Raw genomic sequence first — 17,354 nt, forward strand, 5'->3', positions numbered from 1 at the left:
TCTAGACCAATTGCAAGTTTTTTTGATACTTGTTTCAAAGTCATTATCTTGCATGAATCCTACCAGCAATGCAGATTCTGGACATTTCAGGGGAGAGGGTCTTCAATTTTCAATGAGGTTTCAATGATTAACAAATTTGCTTATAACAGTTGTTTTTTTTGTTTCATTAGAAACAAAGGTGGTGCCAGTGATGTGGTTTCCCCAAAAAACAGGAGGTCTATCCCATCTTACTCAAATAATATTTTGATAACACTACTATAACACTATTAAAAAAACAATAAATAAAACAACATATCTTTCAAATCTATTGACATTGAAAATTTATTAAAATTTCTTTCTTTGTTTTAAAAACAGGTAGCAACTCTCTATGTTGAGCTCTAGCTCTAATATATCCATCTCTTGCATCTGGCCCAACTACTGACATGGATGCTACTGTCACTTGTTTTACAGCACGCTCGGTACTTTGAGTATGAATTTTAACAGAAGGAGTTATTAGAGGTGTCAATCTTAGCAATACCAACTTATCTTTAGTGAGCGAACAAGTAAAAACAGGTTCTTGTACTACACCATTTTCCCATTTGACTAGCTCTTGAAGAGTAGTTGCTTCAAAGTTCAGTTTAGGTATTTTTCTTGGTCTGATTCGCATGTCTCCAAGGATATTATTACCCCTTTGTTCCAAAATTCGGTCAACTGCAAAGTTGCGGTCTTCTGCATTATTACTAGATAATAAAGAGGTTAATAAACTTTCATGGTTCGCATACCAAGCGCCTAACTGGATGTAGGGAGTCACAATTTCTCTTACTATAACAGGTTGATTTCTAAGAATTCTCAATTGAGACAGAATGTGATTGGAAGCATCTTCAAGTCTGTCTTTAACTTTAATGTCAAAAAAAAGTTTAAAGTAAAATTGTAAACAAAATAATACAAGTAACTCAAGATTTTTCAAATTCTGATCAGTTAAGTCATGTTTCCTTGTCCACATAAAGACTATTCTCATGCCAGTAGTGAGCCATCTGGCATGACTTAAGGGGCCACATTGAATTTCTCTAAGACTAGGTGGCAATACACCGATCTTAACTGCTTTACATAACTTGTAGGTTTGTTTTTGATTTGTTGACATATTTTTTAGTATTGTTTCTGGAATGTCAACAAAGCTCTCTCCCTCTGGAAGAGCTTTAAATTGAGGATTGTACTCCATTTTATTAACATCAGCAAGACATTTTCCCACAGGACCTACAAAGCCAGTACTACATGATGTTAGTCCATCAATTTCTTCTATTAGGTGACGCAAAAATAACTCATTTGAATGAAGCATGCATATGGCCCAGTGGCATTTGTGACCTAACATCTTTTCAAGATGTGTTATAGCACCACCTTTCCAGCCAGTGTTAATTGAAGTACTATCAGCTCCAAGTACTAAACATGATTCAGTAAGATTATATTGTTGCAGCAAATTATAAACACCTTCAGCAATCTCTTTAGCTGGCTTATCTGAATGAGTATGTGCATTTGGAGTAAAATGACCAAGATATCGACCACCAGGTTTTATAGTCACAGTAATGTGCTGCTCTTTGATAATAATAGGATGTAGTTGTCCATTTGAATCATTTATCATCGCTCTTGTTGAATCTTTTCTTCCATCAAAGTAAATGCCAATATTATCTGCTTTTGGAAGATTAAAATTGTCATTATTCTTTGCTACTACCATGATTTTTTTTCTTGCTCTCGTCAACTTAGAAGGATCACAAGCAAGGTAAGAGTATTCAGGGGTGAGAAATCCTGCTTCAATTAAATCTTGCAGATAACTTGTAGCAATTCCTGCAGTTGCGGCAGGTGAAATCCCAAACCTATAAAATAAAACTAGTTTATATTTATTTTTATTAATTCATCATCCAAACTTTTGCTGCTCAACAAAATAATAATCTATATGATTACCTTATACTAGCCATTGCCGTGTTTTTTATTGACATAGTGTTTTTTATTGACTTCTTTTCTAAAAATCGTGTTACAAGGAAAGCATAGACACCTAATTTATCCTTTAGAAGCCTTTCAACCAACAATTTAATTTCATTGTCTTGTTTTAAAGTAAAGTTACCATTAACTGGATTATAGTTGTCATTGAGAGAAATATCAGGAGAAATATTTTTTTGATATTCTTCATATAATTCTATATCTTGTTTTTCTGTGACCTAAAACCAAACTTTTACAAATATTATTTTTGTTTTATATGTGTGTGTGTGTGTGTGTGTGTGTGTGTGTGTGTGTGTGTGTGTGTGTGTGTGTGTGTGTGTGTGTGTGTGTGTGTGTGTGTGTGTGTGTGTAATTTGCTATATAAACAAAGAAAATATTTACTATTATGAAATTATATTTACCTCAAAGGATGCTTGATCATCTTGTAGTTTTTTCATTCTTTTCTCATAAGCATTTCGTCACTGATTTTTCTCTTATATTTTTTTCTAAGTTTCGTTGTCTCAATCTTATCAGCATGTCCCATTTGCATGTCAGACTTTTCACCTGTCTTATTTCTTTGACTGTATAACCACCTGAGCTCCATAGTTGGAATTTTTTTAGAAAAAATACAGGTGCAATTTATAACACTTTAGAACACCCAGACATATCATGTTCACACAGAAGAATCTTATGAGGACATGTTATGAGGTCCATTAGCTTATCTAACTTCAATATAAGTTCTTCTTTTACTTTTGCCTTAGTTCTTCCCCATGCAACGTTTTCTACTTTCTCCCAAAGGGTTTTAATTCTATAATAAATTGATTTCTCACCAATAATAACTGGCTGTTGAAACTTAACATTTGCTTTTCTCCGTTGAGCAAGAACAAATGGAATCAGATCGTTAGCAAGATCTTTGTTAGAATATTTATTATGGTGTAGATTGCATGTCATGCTTTTTTGTTCTTTTAGTAAAATCCCTTTTTGAATAACTGCTCTGTTTGTAGGCAGCTCACTAGGAATAAAATCTTTTCCAGGTCCAATAAAATCGGAAATTGCGGTGGTGGATGATCTAGTCTTAACTTTCGACATTTATGAATATCTCGATTAAATAACTAATAATGAATAAAATAGTAACAAACTTCGATCTTGTATAAAGTTTTATACAGCGGAGAGCCAAGTAAAAATATCTTTTAAAATTAATTCGGCGCTGCGCTTATTAGAAGAGTTTATTACATAAAAACGGATTTTGTTTATTTTATAATAATTTAAGTTTTTTTCATTTTAATAATGTGTAAATATGAAAATTTGGGTATCATGACTTTTTTTGATCAAAAAGTGGTCCATAACAAACCTACCTTGAAATTTAATTTTACATAGGAATACACCTTTTCTTAAGCTTGAAATTTATTTTTCTCAAAAACATATAAATCTCACTGTACCCTAACGCACAGTGGGCCAGAATGGCCAATTTTGAGACAAAATTAATAACTAATTTAATATTAGTGCTACATTCACTATTTTTGGCATGAGTACCAATATAAGAGTTTCTTTTGAAGGCGTTATTTTTTATTTAGTTGCTATGGATACCTGTTTTTTTTGCATAGCAACAACCTACTTTTTGTAGTTCTAGATTTTTTATGTGTGGTATATACACTAAATTTGCCATGAGCATCAGTGTAAAGTCTGCGCCTCTTATTAAGGTGTTATTTTTTATTTTGTTGTTAGGGATACCTAATTTTTGTGTCACATACACTAAATTTAATAAGAGTACTAATACGAGGTATGCATTTTATATTATGATATTAAGTTTTGTTGCTATGGATACCTTATTATGCATAGCAACAAGCTTTTTATAGTGGCAGTCAATTTCATACAAATTCTTGACTTATTTACTGCAAATTGTTAAAAAAATAGGATTTTTAATGCTCTAATGTTCCAAATAAATATATGTGGGAACTTTTTAATTTATCTTAATTATAGAATACTGACAATTTTAATTTTCAATGCATAAATTTGAGTTTTAATAATAATCAAAGCAAGAAACCAAAAATTGACATGTAAAAATCTATAATAAGAACATCTAAACACTGTTTTTTAACATTTGCAGGACACCTTCTGGCAAAACCTTCTTCTTAGTACTAACTATTGTTTTTAGTGAAGAAATGACTGGATCACTAAAACAAAATAATCGCTTAAATAAATCTTCATTACATTTGATACGGTCACACTTGCGTGTAAAATGCTCACGATACTTTTTAAAATCTTTATTCAGGCCCTCTATAGTTTCTTCACTTAAGAGCCCAATTGGTAATGTCATGTAATCAACAACACTGGGAGCATGAATTAACATTTTGTGAATGCTCTGCGCAGTGATATTTTCATTAACGTGAAGTAAAATTAGAAGTAAAAATAATTGATTTCGTTAATGTGAATAAAAATTTAAAATTAGGATATATCTGAAGAACGAAAACTGAAATAGAATTGAATAAGCATCAAAAAACAAAAATAGGAATAGAATTAGGAATTATTACCGAACGAAAATTATTAAATATTAAAAAAAATTTTGATACACTTAATTAGTTTTTTTTAACAATTAATTTACAAATTTTGCATACTTGCTTTAAAATTGGCGCACATGTTTGACCATAACAATGATATTTGGAATGATTATAGAATGTATCTATAATTAAAAAAAAATATATTGTTTTAAACTCATTCAATGCTAAACAATTTTTAAATGTTTGGCTGTAATTATAGTATCATTAATGTACCACTATAGAAACTAAAAACACAAACTGATGTGCATTAAATTTTAACTGATTTAAATTTTATATTGCAGGGTCTGCAACACTGAATAAGCGGGTAAACGAGCAAATTCTTCTACAATCTGCACAACTGAAAGACTAGATGAATCGTACACGCAAAGTAACAATTTGTCTTGATGGTTGGACGAAGAAGGGTCTCACAGCATCGTTCCTTGGAATATCTGCTTGTTTCTATGACACCACCATTGATAAGGCACGACATGCTTTCCTAAATTTGATGGAACTCCAACATCCCCACACGGGTAAGATGCTTGTCGAAAGTTTAAAGAAATGTCTTGACCAGTAGGGTATTAGAGAAAATCAAGTTATGTTGATTGTTTCAGACAACGGGTCTAATATGATTAAAGCCATCAGGCTCTTACAGGAAGTGCATGCAGCTAAGAAATCTGACGAATCTGAATCTTATGAGTTTGAATCTGACGAGTCTGAACATGAAACTGATGAGGAAGAGATCCAGTCTCAGTCAGAACAAACTGATTTATTTCTGCCAGATTATATTCCATATCGTCGAATGCCCTGTATGGCTCACACACTCCAGCTTCTCATAAAACCAGTTTATGAACATTATAGTGCAACCATATTAGAAACGAGACAAGTTGTATCAAGAATTAGGAAATCAAGTGTGGCAATTGAGAAACTTATTGACAAGTGTGGGAAGTCTGTGATAACTGACTGCACCTCAAGATGGAACAGTACATATCAGATGATTGACCGGCTGTTGAAAATAAAGACATCGGTGAATGAAGTTCTTACAGAAATTGGTGCATATTATTTTATTATTTATGTTATTAGTGTGTATAAATTATTTTCGGAATTTTATTAAATTTACAAAATTGCGTCTTACCTTATTTAAACTAAAAAAACGAAAATGGTAATAAATTGTAAGAAGTTAATTAGTCATTAAAATTAAAAAACAAGACAGGGTATATAGTCTTTAAATTAGGTTTACTAATAACACGGAAATACTTTACCCTGCCTTTTAAATCACATTACAACAGTATGGAAAAAAGAGACGTATATCAATGATAATTATTAGTTATTACAATTGTTATTAGTAAACTTTAATTTCAGACGGTTTACTTAAATTTAGGAATCGACACATTCAAAGCAAGTGAATGGGTTCGTCTTCAAAACATTTCTTCACTTTTGGAACCCTTTGCAGTACAAAAAGATATACTTCAGACCGATGCCTTACACAGGTTCTACCATCTATACTCAATTTGGAATGCTATTTACAAGAATATCCTACCAACAAGTCTTTGACAGCGAATCTTCTTGGAGATCTACGTCAACTGTTTCAATCAATTCTGCAGCCAGACTCAGATACGTTTAATCCTCTTCCGTCTGCTGCATGTTTGTTAGATCCAACCGTTGCTGTCTTTGTCCTCACACCGGAAATGGGCACCTTGCTCCATGCAGCAAAGATGTATATAATAAAAGTTTGTGGAGTAGAACAAGAATTACAAGCTGCTGCTGAGTCAAATGGATCTGAATGTGAATTTGCTCCCATAAAGCGCTTTAAGTTCTTGTCAAATAAAATCTTTACAAAAGAAGGAAAAATTTATAACCAAGACAACCTCACTGTTGCAAGTCAGCTGTCAAGGTATTTGGTAGACATAAGCGGTGATGAAGCGCTGGCAAGTACCGGCCTGCTCTTTTGGAAACAAAACAAAAGCAAGTATAGCAAGATTGCAATTTTGGCTGAAGATGTACTGTCCGCCCCAGCATCACAGGCGTTTGTAGAAAGGATATTCTCACTTTGTGGAATTTTAACTGTTGGTCGCCGCAATCGAATGAAAAAATCATTAGACATGAGAATTTTTATGAAACTGAACATTAACTTGTAATTATAATTCAACCAGATATTTTCTTTTAATTTCGAAAAAAAAATCTTATTATAACTCAATTGAATTATTGAATGACTATTTTATGACTATTTGTATCCTTATTTAGATGTTACTAAGGTGGTTACTATGGTTACTAAGTTAAAAAATTGTTTAAATATTTTTCTTGAAATTTATGTATTACATTATTTCTTGAAATAATGATAGGGGAGACCGGGACTAGTTGTCAGCAGGAGTAAGTTGACGAATTGCGTTTATCTGCAGAGTTTTGGGTCCTATGAATAAAACTACTATAAACATTCCAGTCACAATTGATTTACTATTATCAGTCAGGTTGTTTTAGTAGTTGTCGTTTTTCAGGATCTTTGGCAGTTTATTGAAAAGCTTTTGGGGTTTATTGGCAAAATTTTCACAGGGGAAGCTGGAAAACAAAAAATATCTTTATAAAATTAACTTTTTTAAAAATTTTTAGTTCTAAAAATATTGAAAAAATTTATTTTTACAAAAAAAATATTTTTGAATTTTTTTACAAAAAAAATTTTTTAGGGGATTTTGTTACCAAGAATAAAGGTGGGGTGTTGTTTTGTTACCAGGAATAAAGGTGGGGTGCTGTTTTGTTACCAGGAATAAAGGTGGGGTGTTGTTTTGGCTTCATATTCAAACTACTAACTGCTACTAGCTCATAGAAATAATAAATAATTTTTATACATTTTTACTCACTCATACGTTAATAATCTTTTTTATAGTTTGCGCCAACTTATCCCGGGGTGGGGCAAGTTTTTCTTTTTTTAAGGCCCAGGAAGGAGCCATAAGATTTTTTTTTTAAATGAATGTAACTAATACAAGTTACTCAAATTCATAGACTTCAAGACTACACTTTAATTTTTTCAAAAAAATATGTCGTTCGGACTACTAATTGCTGTAAAATTTGATAGAAGTAAAATATGAACTGATTTAGTAACTGAAATAAGAACTAAAATGATTAAAATCATAAGAACTGATTCAAAACAAGTAAAATTAAAATTAGAAATTAAATCAATGCTACAAGAACGAAGTAAAAATGGAAATTGAAATTATATTTAGAACTTAAATATCACTGGGCTCTGCTGCATATAGTACCATGGACATAGCAGCCGAGAGAAATCTCGGGCCCTGGGGAAGTTTTTTTAACGGGCCCTCATTATGATCAATTATTTACCCAGGACCATTAGAAGCGTGCTCTGGTTATTGAAAATTAAAAATGAAAATTAATTAAATTTATTTTTAATTAATTAAATTCAAAACTATTTAAATCTTTTAAAAATTATTTTAAAAAATTATTTGTACACACACGGGGCCCCGTCACCCCCCTCTCTCGGCGGCCATGACCATGGATAGCATTCCACGTAAAACCAAGCTGTATGTGTACAGTATTCCCTAAGTAAATCTGTATAAAGTATTCCCTGAATAAATCTGTATCAATATAAGTCAGAACAACATGGAACATTTTTATAAGTTCAAAAGTAAGTCCTGTGGTTTCAGAAAACAATTGCTCATTCTGAAAGGCTCTTCTGGAGGTGTTGCCATCATTAGATGTTTCTGAGCCGCTAGCTTTAGGCCTATCGACAAACAGTCCCATCTTCTCTTGAAAAGCAAGTTGATTTTTTTTCTTTTGCATTTCAATTTGTTGCTTGTCAGCTGGTAATCTTGTTGACCATTTCTTGACTGACAATTTGTATATTTGTAGGGTTTTGTATTATCAATAATATATAGTTATATATTAGGTATGTGCGTATCTGCGATTTACGGCACCGATTTTAAAGTTAAAATCTGTGACCATTTTTTCACCGCGTGCTCGAGGTAGGTGTCGTAAGGATGGATTTTTCTCGTCTTTTTTTTAGAATTTTATATTGACTTAGATAATATTTTAAAAGTAGAGTGCTGTAAGTTTACTGCAGTTTGTTTTTTTTTTTGCAGTTACTAACGTTTTTAGTGATTTCATTGCTATTGAAAACTTCATTCCTGTTCTGGAAGTGAATTGACATTGAAGGGATGATGGGTTTTTTTTCTAACTTTTGAATCAATTTTATATATCTATTTTCTATGTACCTGCCAAATTTTATTAAAAAATAATGACACGCTCATATTCTATTTTTGCACGCAGTAAATGTACCGAATATTCTTCTGTTGGAGAGGCTGGGGGGGGATTCACGATTATAAACCTTTTGTATATTTGACTTTTTTATTCATTAAAAAATTGTTTTTTTAGAAAAATGAAACTTTATTTAAAATATTGGTGATTTTTTTAAAGTATTCAAAACATGATTTACACACAAAAAAACACACAAAAAACCATAGTCTGCTATTAGTTGAATAAAAATATGACCAAGGCAAAGTAATGCGCTAAAAACTAAACAATGAAGTTCTATTATATAACCACCGCACAGTGCCTCACAGATACGAAAAAACGGTAAAAACCCTATTAATTTTTTAAATTTATTTTGATGTTTTTTAACTTTATCTTGATTGTTATAAGCATACTGAACAAGGTAAACCCATTTTTTATGATTTTGTAAATTTTTACTCTTTTTGTGAGCTTGTTATATGCAGGTTGTTTGTGGGCAAAAATTCACTAGAAATTTTAGAGTTTTCAAGTAGATCTTAAAATTGTCACAAAATGGTCATTTTTAAAAATTTTTCTTTCATTTTTTCGGTGAACATCATATATATATATTATATCATCCGGTAAGTAACTGACATTGGACTTTCATCGACACCAAAAATTAATGTTCGAATTTCACAATTTGTGAAAAAATTAAAAATTTTCAGAAAATAATATTCACAATATTTACTTTTTCTAAAAATGTCCACACCTGTCCACCCTGAATTTTGATGGGGAAGTATCTTGAATATATACAGGAATGCCCGGAAAAAAAAAACCGCCCCAAAGTAGTACGTTTTTGAGAAATTGAGTTTTAAAGTTTTTTGCAATTAATAAGAAATCCGCAAAAAGTTTTTTAAAAATCCAAAAAATTAGTTAGTAATATGTGCCTTTGTGATTACATCTCAAAATGAAAATAATAGACTTGATTCCCAAAGTGAGAGAAATTTGTATAACTAACAAGGATATTGTGAGCCTCCTTTATGAGGAAATTTTGATATCAGAAGGTTTGGATGGTGAAAAAGTGCATAGTGAAAAATTAACAGAAAAAATCCGAATTTTGGTGATAAAATTGAAAGCTAAGTGGATTGCAGTAAACAAAACATATGACAGGCTGTTAATGAAAGAAAAGAAATGGTTTCAATGTAATGAAAAATCAATTTCAATATTTGCTGATCAGAACTGATCCAGAAATTTCGTCGATCAACTTCATAAAACACAAATCTTCCAATGGAAACCCCTTGTCTGAACAAGTTCTTAACTTGCTGAAACACTAAGTTTAGTTTTTTTGTTTAAATCTAAATTATATTGTTACATGTTATATATGTTATGTTACAACATACAGAAATTGTAGATATTTGTTTCTGAATAATTTAATCTTTATTGTTTTCACTGTTTACTGACAAAATCAGCTGTTATTAAAGGATTATATGTAGAGTGTTTAAAAACAATGAAAATTTGTCACTTTTTATGTAAATAAACTATATATATATTTATGAATTTGTCTCTATAAGTACAATAAAAAAAGACAGAATAGCATGTTGAGAAAGTGGGAAAAAAATTCAGAATTTGCAAATTTGCAAAAATATTTTGAAAAAAGTGTGCAAAATTATTTTCTGACTTTCGGGTTGGGTTACTGATTAAATTTCAATATATTTAGAGCCAAAAAAGGTTGAAATCCATTCAGAAACACTGATTTGAGGGTTTTTGCCGTTTTTCCGTAGCTGTGAGGCACTGTGTACCGTAAGCCGAACGCTAATTTTTTAAGTTGGTTGCAGTTTTCTTAAGCATTCCTTATAATGAATTTTTGTCACTTAAGTGGGCATAACTTTTAGTAAAATCATTAGCTTTTTATGAAATTTTCACCATCGTTATACTGATTTAAAGCTCTTTACAATGATGTAAAATAATTAAATAGCTGAATAGTTTAAAAATTTTGCACACATACCTAAATATGTTTTATTGACAGTTGTCACGGTATAAAATCATGTGTAATGTTTTAGTTATATAGTCGACATCTGCAAGTATCTGCAACCAAAACTGTTATTAACTCATTAAGTATATTTTTTTCAGTGAATATCAGCCGTAAAAATCCTGGCCAAACATGGCCGAAAAAATTTAAGCATAGTATAAGCAAAAAAAAAACGCAATTATTTCAACCATTAAATGCATAATCTTCAATTGATCATAAAATGAGTCAAATACGTTCAAGAAGATAAACAAAAATCCCAATTGATAGCCAATATATGTATTAAAACTAAAATTGAATTCGTAACAATGTAAATTACCTAACATTAAATGGGAAAACATATAAAAAAATATTTTTCTAAACTTTTTAAGAAAAGCGCTTGACCGCCTAAAATATTGTTCAGGGTGACAACTTAAAATTAAAAAATTTTAGTGAAGGTGCATTTTTTTGATTAATAATCCTTATGTTTTTATGTAAATCAATATGTTACGTTCATTGAATAGTAGTTTTTTATACAAAAATTGAATAATAATAATTTTGACTTTTGGCACACCATGGCCCACTGTGGAACGGACTGGAAAACTTTCTAATATTTTCCACTTACTTTTATGGACTCTTATTTTAAAATTGTAAATTTAAAAAAAAGAAAAGAACATGGAAAATATCAATAAATATTTTTTGTCGTAATTACCATTACGACAAAAAAAATATTTATTGATATTTTAGCGGGAATTGTTAACAGTGCTGTATGGAACGTTTTAATGACAGAATATTTACAATGTCCATTATCTTAGTGACAATTGAAAACAAATATGTAAAGGTTTCCAACATAAGTGGTTATTTAATTACCGTATGGTAAACATGGTAAGATTCGTTCTATATTTATAATCACAAAAAGACTCATTCTCTTATATTCCGGCAATATGCAAAACAAGTTATCAATTTACAATGATGGATTTAAATAATTTGTTCTTTTATGATGATGTGATAGTAAGGGTAGTGCAACAACAACAAAAATACGTATGGAAAACACCCCCCTCCGCTCTCCCAAAAAAGTAAACTACAAAAGAAACGTGTGTATGATAAAAACACCCTTAATCAATATCTTAAAATCTTAAATGAACTTTCTAATTAGTACTTCCTTCAGAAAAATGAATTTACTAATTAGTACTTCCTTCAGAAACGATTAACAATAAAAAGTTCTTTTGTACAAAGAACTGCTAATTGGTATGAGGACGAAGTTTCTTTTGGAATTTTAACAATCTTATTCATATCTACTACTCCGCATCGTGGGAGGCAGGGTAGCCAAAAATTAAAACTACATTGGCTTCAATTTGGATGAAGCAAGGCAGATTAAAAGCTTACACTGTAGATAAGAAAATCCCAAATTATAAGTCTCCTGAGAATTTTAGTTAAAAAGATTTCAAAGTTACATATTTAGATTTAAAAAATCGGTTTTGCCTCTCATTGAAGGAGTTTTTTTTTATACATTCTGCTGAGATGATTTTAATCAAATCAAGTGTGGGTTAATATATATCATTAGAAAGCTAATTAAATCCACTTTTCAATCGCAATAAAAATACTTTAATTAGATTTTTTCAAATTTTGAAAATCAGCCGTTTAATATAAAGTATTGTTACAAAAATAAGTCAACTTTGATGGATAAAAAAAGTTTAAAATGTTCCTCTACATTGAAAAAAATCAAAGTTCAATATGCCCTTAATTAATTGGCTGCTCCGAGCTGCCCTAAAAAAAGATATGCAAATTTGAAAAGATCTCATTATACTCAAAATGTAATTTCATTCAAAAACTTTTTAAACGCATCAAGTGATCATTAGGTAAGAAGTTAGGCAGTAAATTAGGTATTTCATCTTCATATAAGTTTAGCTTACATGAAGTTTCCATTTTAGTTTAAAATTTAGAAGAAGACTGGAAAGTATTAGTTCAAAACGGCTGAACCACACAATCCAAAGAGACAAGAAATTATCAGTTATTTTGACAGAAATAATACCAATTGTGAAAAGCTGTAATCAACCATGTAGTTTTAATCAACCTTGTAAGAACCAAAATTTTTTTGCATAAAAACACAGAGGAGATTCTAATCAGCGACATAAGATATTTGGAATGGAATTGGATAGCTAAGTGGCAGGAACAAGGCAGAAACATGGCAGAAGCATGGCAGAAGCATGGCAGAATCAATAATAGATTTGAGCTTTATGAAAAAAATTTGGCTTGATGGCTCAGCACTCAAAACGGAAAAATTTATGTTGATAAAAAAATAATGTTTTTCTCAAACAAGTAATAGAACTAGACGAAGAATTGCAAATGATTCCGTAAATCCGACAAAAGACTCAATGGTAAGAGTATTATTAGCAGCAAAGAGAATGGCATTCAATAATAACAACAGTAGTATGGTGAAATTAACTAGTAAAATCATTGAAAAGCAGACAGATGCAGCAAGGCTAGTGAATCAATTCAGTCAGAGCCAAATGAAGGCTGATGAGAAAGCCTTTAGAGTTTTCATTGACAATAAAATGAAAAAATCAGCAATCATGATATTCATATGAAGATCCATATAGATAACAAACCCTTCCTGTCGATTCAGAAAATGAAATATGAATGCTGTCCTGATCCACAAGCTATTTAAACAACTTATTCTTCTGCTAAAGTAAAATTGAAAGCTTTTATGAAGTGTGTAGCTGATAGAATTGTAAAAATATACGAAAGGAATTTTTTGAAGCACATGGAAAAACATAACAAAGAGTAAAATATATGGTTCTTCTAACATCTTGGGGCTTAAATAGAACATCAGGACAGGCACAACATAACCAGAAGATTGATAATGATAATAACTGTGATGTTGAATTATTGGCAACTGCTACAACTTTGCTTAGGCTATCAGCTAATAAAGGCAAAATTTGTTGGTTAAATATGACACCTCAAAGTGTGAGATTCTGTCATCCAGCGAAGTTAGATGACATAAAAGAGTCAAAAGAAACGGTTTTAAGAATCAAAGCAGAAATAGAGGCAGAAATTGGTTAGCAGGGATTACTTCTAATAGAACTACTAAATGAAAAGTTGGTTTTAGTGGATTTTGATTTTGTAATGACCATGATCAATGAGAAAGCTTTGACTTACATCACCAATACAAAATCTATGCAAAATTGTTCAATCTGCGGAGCCAAGCTGAATGAAATGAGTGACATTAAAAATTCAAATAACTTTAAACCTTGTGAAGGCACTTTAATTTATGGCATGTTTCCACTTTATACTTTGATCTTGTTTTTTTGAATGCCTACTCCATCTATCTTATAGACTTGAAATCAAAATTTGTAGAGTAACTCAAAAGTTTAAGACGAATTACATTGAGAGGAAAAAATCGATTTAAAAAAATGTATGACGCATCTGTATTCAAGGTAGTTATGCCAAGATCTGAAGGAGCAGGAACCAGCACGATAGGCAATTTCTGTCGTAAGACATTTTTAAATCCAGTATTGTTAAAAGAAGTTCTCAGTATAGATGAAAATTAGATTACAAGATTTAGCAACATTCTTTTTACAATCAATTGCAATAACTCTTTTGATCCTTCTAAGTTTGCAAACTATTGTAAGGAAACTTACAAAATTTCTTATGTTGTTTTGTATAAAGCTCCTGCTTAATTCACAAAATCCTTGAAGCTACCAGAAGTTGTGAAAAGTATGTTTATTTATCAAGAAGCTGATAATATAACTTGAGCAAAAATTGACACGGAAAACATAATGGAAGACTTAGAAAGATGTGATGACATTATTTATCATGATGTCGGTATAGAAAAAAAGGAGGAGTTAAAAACAGAAGAAAATGATGATTAAGACTAAATATTATCAAAAACTTAATTTACACTTAAATACAATGTTGCAAAAAATAAAAAAAAAATTATTTTTCTTTAAATTTCTTTAAATTTCTTCTTTACATTTTTAAAGAAAAATTCCGTAATTTTTAACTTTCAGATCAAATTTCTCTGCTATGCGTGATTCAAATTTGATGAAATTTTTTCTGGAAGTTGAATCCTATATTTATATTCAAAATACTAGCTCAGAAAACTAACTTTTTAAAAGAAAATATAATTTCATTTCATAAAATCTTTCATCATCCTGGAAATACGGAAAATTTTCAACTTTAAGGCTGAATTTCTCAGCCAAATTTAAACAAAATTTGATGAAATTTTTTCTGGGAGTCAACGGTATACATTCCAAAACACTGAAACTTTTAATTTTCAAAAAGCATTTCATTTATGGCCACCTGTTTGTGTAGGAGCGTCCCACTGTGCTCCGTTCTCCGACACTTAAACTCTAAATTTTTAAAAAGTTTTATTGGTTTAACTCAAGTTTTATAGTTATCGAGGTTTCTCAAGTTTTTAATACTTATAAATCTAGTTTTAATACTTACGAATCTAGTTTTGTCCGGTTCATGAAAAATGAAGTTTCTAGTTCAGGTTTGGGTTTGTTTACATTGGCACATATATTAGGGTTAAACTTGGGTAAAAAGCATACTTGATAAGGCTTCAGACCCTCTTTTCTACAGTACCAGCTATCTTTAATACTATACCAGTCAAGACCTAAGTTGTCTTAAGTTTGACGCAAGTAAATATTTACATTTATGACTAAATTACAACCGGTACTTTAATTTATGACTATACTGCAATTGGAAGCCTCTTTGTAAGCAATCACAGAAAAAGCAATTTGTTCTCTGACCTTCATGTCAGTAGAAACAAGTTCTCTCATATTTTCTCGTAAGGCAGACTGGCTGCTCATAAGTGGCATTCCTTTTTCAATGACTAAAAAGCAAACAGAGCACCTTTTTTCAACTTTCCCTTGCTGATTAGCAGTAGATGGTTGAAGTGCTGATAAGGGGTGTATTTCATTTAGCTTCAGGTGGCTAATTTTACAGAGAAGACATCACATCCTTGACCTCTAGTTGGAGGACGAATTTTGATGGAACAGTGAAGGCAGAGATATTCTCTCCATTGTGCTTTTTTTGAAGGCGAACTTGACAATAATCACACACTCCAACCGGTACTCTTGGATCAATAAAGTTGACTTGAGAAGAAAACAGTACTTTGACACGATCAATCAGAAAAGAAGTGAGCTGTCTAGAGCACTTTTGAAAGGCAAAGAAAACAGACTGCTTTTCTGCAGTCATCACGAGTTTTGGCAGAATTGGGCTTTTTTTTAAAAATACAGGAAAATAAATGTTTACTTGCAGTTTTCACAACAACTTGCAAAACAAATCCCATTTCCCAGTAAATGAAATTTGTTTTTTTTGTGTTCTATCTTTATACAATACGGATATGTTTCATTGCCCTTCGCCAGAAAAAAATGAAAAATGCAAGCTCATAAAAACACACCTAAAAAATTGAAAAAATTACCTTAGATATCATTTAGGATGATGATTTGATATAGAAAAAACATTAATTGCGCTGTAAAAATGCAAAATTTTGCATGCTATTATTTCAACATTTTGTGCTAAGTGAAGAAAATATTCAAAATAATTTTTTTTTCTCGGACGAAATAGCTTGATTTCAACTATTTTTTGAATCAGGAAGGTGTATATAATAATCCCTCAAGAGGGTTTCTTCGGAAATTCAAGTTGATATTTTTTTCATTTCAGCCTAATGTGGTAATTGTGGTTAGCATTATTTTACTCATTATGTCAATAAAATTACAAATAATATCTTCTTATTCTTCTTTTTGTATCAAACGTTGTATTTATGCAATCGTTTTTTCTTTTTTATTACTCCTCAATTTTTCTTCCAGTTCTTCAAAAAAAAACGAATAACTCTTTCTACTTTTTTATCATAAGCGGCAGAACTTCCGCCTATTTTTCTTTAACCAATTTTCTTCTCTAACTTCTGTAACTCCTTTCTCTTTCTATTCATTCAAAAAAAGTTTCTTTATATCTATTCTTGGGCTTTTTATACGTCTTTTCTAATCGTTGCTTATAATTCTTCTTCCTCATATTAGGATCTGCGTCTCAAAATGAAAGGTATCGTTTTATGCACTTTTTTAAAGATACTGATAGGAGAAGTTATTATTTACCCAAGACCAAGTTGGTCTCTTCTCACTACTTTTTGTTTCAGACGAGAATTAACGAGAAGAGGGGAACTTTGTGAAGCTTGTCTAGAGGTCTTGATTGATAGCTTTGTTGATATGTACAAAGTCTTGGTGTTTGACCATGAAGTGCAGCAGTCATGGTCTAATGCTCAATCAGAGCAAGGTATTTGGATAAGTTAAGGCATATAAAGCTTCATTTTAATGTAAAATATATCTCAGAAGAGGTATGGTAAAATGTTTAAAAGTTTTCTGAAAAAAATAAAATGAGAAGAACTTTGAAAACCGTGTGACTTGTGAAACATTAGTGCTGTTAAGCTGAAAAATAATCTCAAATGTCTTAGTGTAAAGAACCACTCAATCTAATTTTGAATAAAAAAAGTTACGTATAGCTAAGTTTCAATTGTTAAAGATTTAACAAGTGTTTGGTAAAGTATCACGTGGTTTTCATAACTATCAGATCATATAAAGTATCACGTGGTTTTCCGAAACGCGGATGCTTAGTAGATACTAACAACTTGCTTATGCAAGAACCAT

At 30.9% G+C, this 17,354-nt stretch overlaps 2 protein-coding genes across 2 annotated transcripts; one reads left to right on the forward strand and one right to left on the reverse strand.

Moving 5' to 3' along the window:
- Positions 1 to 282: 282 nt before the first annotated feature.
- LOC149892270 (uncharacterized) lies at positions 283 to 3,142 on the reverse strand. Its single transcript, XM_090077275.1, has 3 exons — positions 2,373 to 3,142; positions 1,936 to 2,189; positions 283 to 1,847 (listed from the first exon to the last, which is right to left on the reverse strand). The coding sequence occupies exons 1-3, from the start codon at positions 2,406 to 2,408 to the stop codon at positions 305 to 307; spliced, it is 1,833 nt and encodes a 610-aa protein (XP_089933401.1). The 5' UTR covers positions 2,409 to 3,142; the 3' UTR covers positions 283 to 304.
- Positions 3,143 to 5,112: 1,970 nt separating this feature from the next.
- LOC149892271 (uncharacterized) lies at positions 5,113 to 6,622 on the forward strand. The gene is made up of 2 exons (XM_090078100.1): positions 5,113 to 5,536; positions 5,958 to 6,622. Exons 1-2 carry the CDS (start codon positions 5,113 to 5,115, stop codon positions 6,620 to 6,622), a joined length of 1,089 nt encoding a protein of 362 aa, XP_089934226.1.
- Positions 6,623 to 17,354: the final 10,732 nt, after the last annotated feature.

Source organism: Hydra viridissima, unplaced genomic scaffold (genome assembly GCF_058129835.1).
Source record: "Hydra viridissima isolate aposymbiotic clone 2 unplaced genomic scaffold, HvirCarnegie_v1 scaffold_2, whole genome shotgun sequence".
Classification (NCBI taxonomy): Eukaryota; Metazoa; Cnidaria; class Hydrozoa; order Anthoathecata; family Hydridae; genus Hydra; species Hydra viridissima.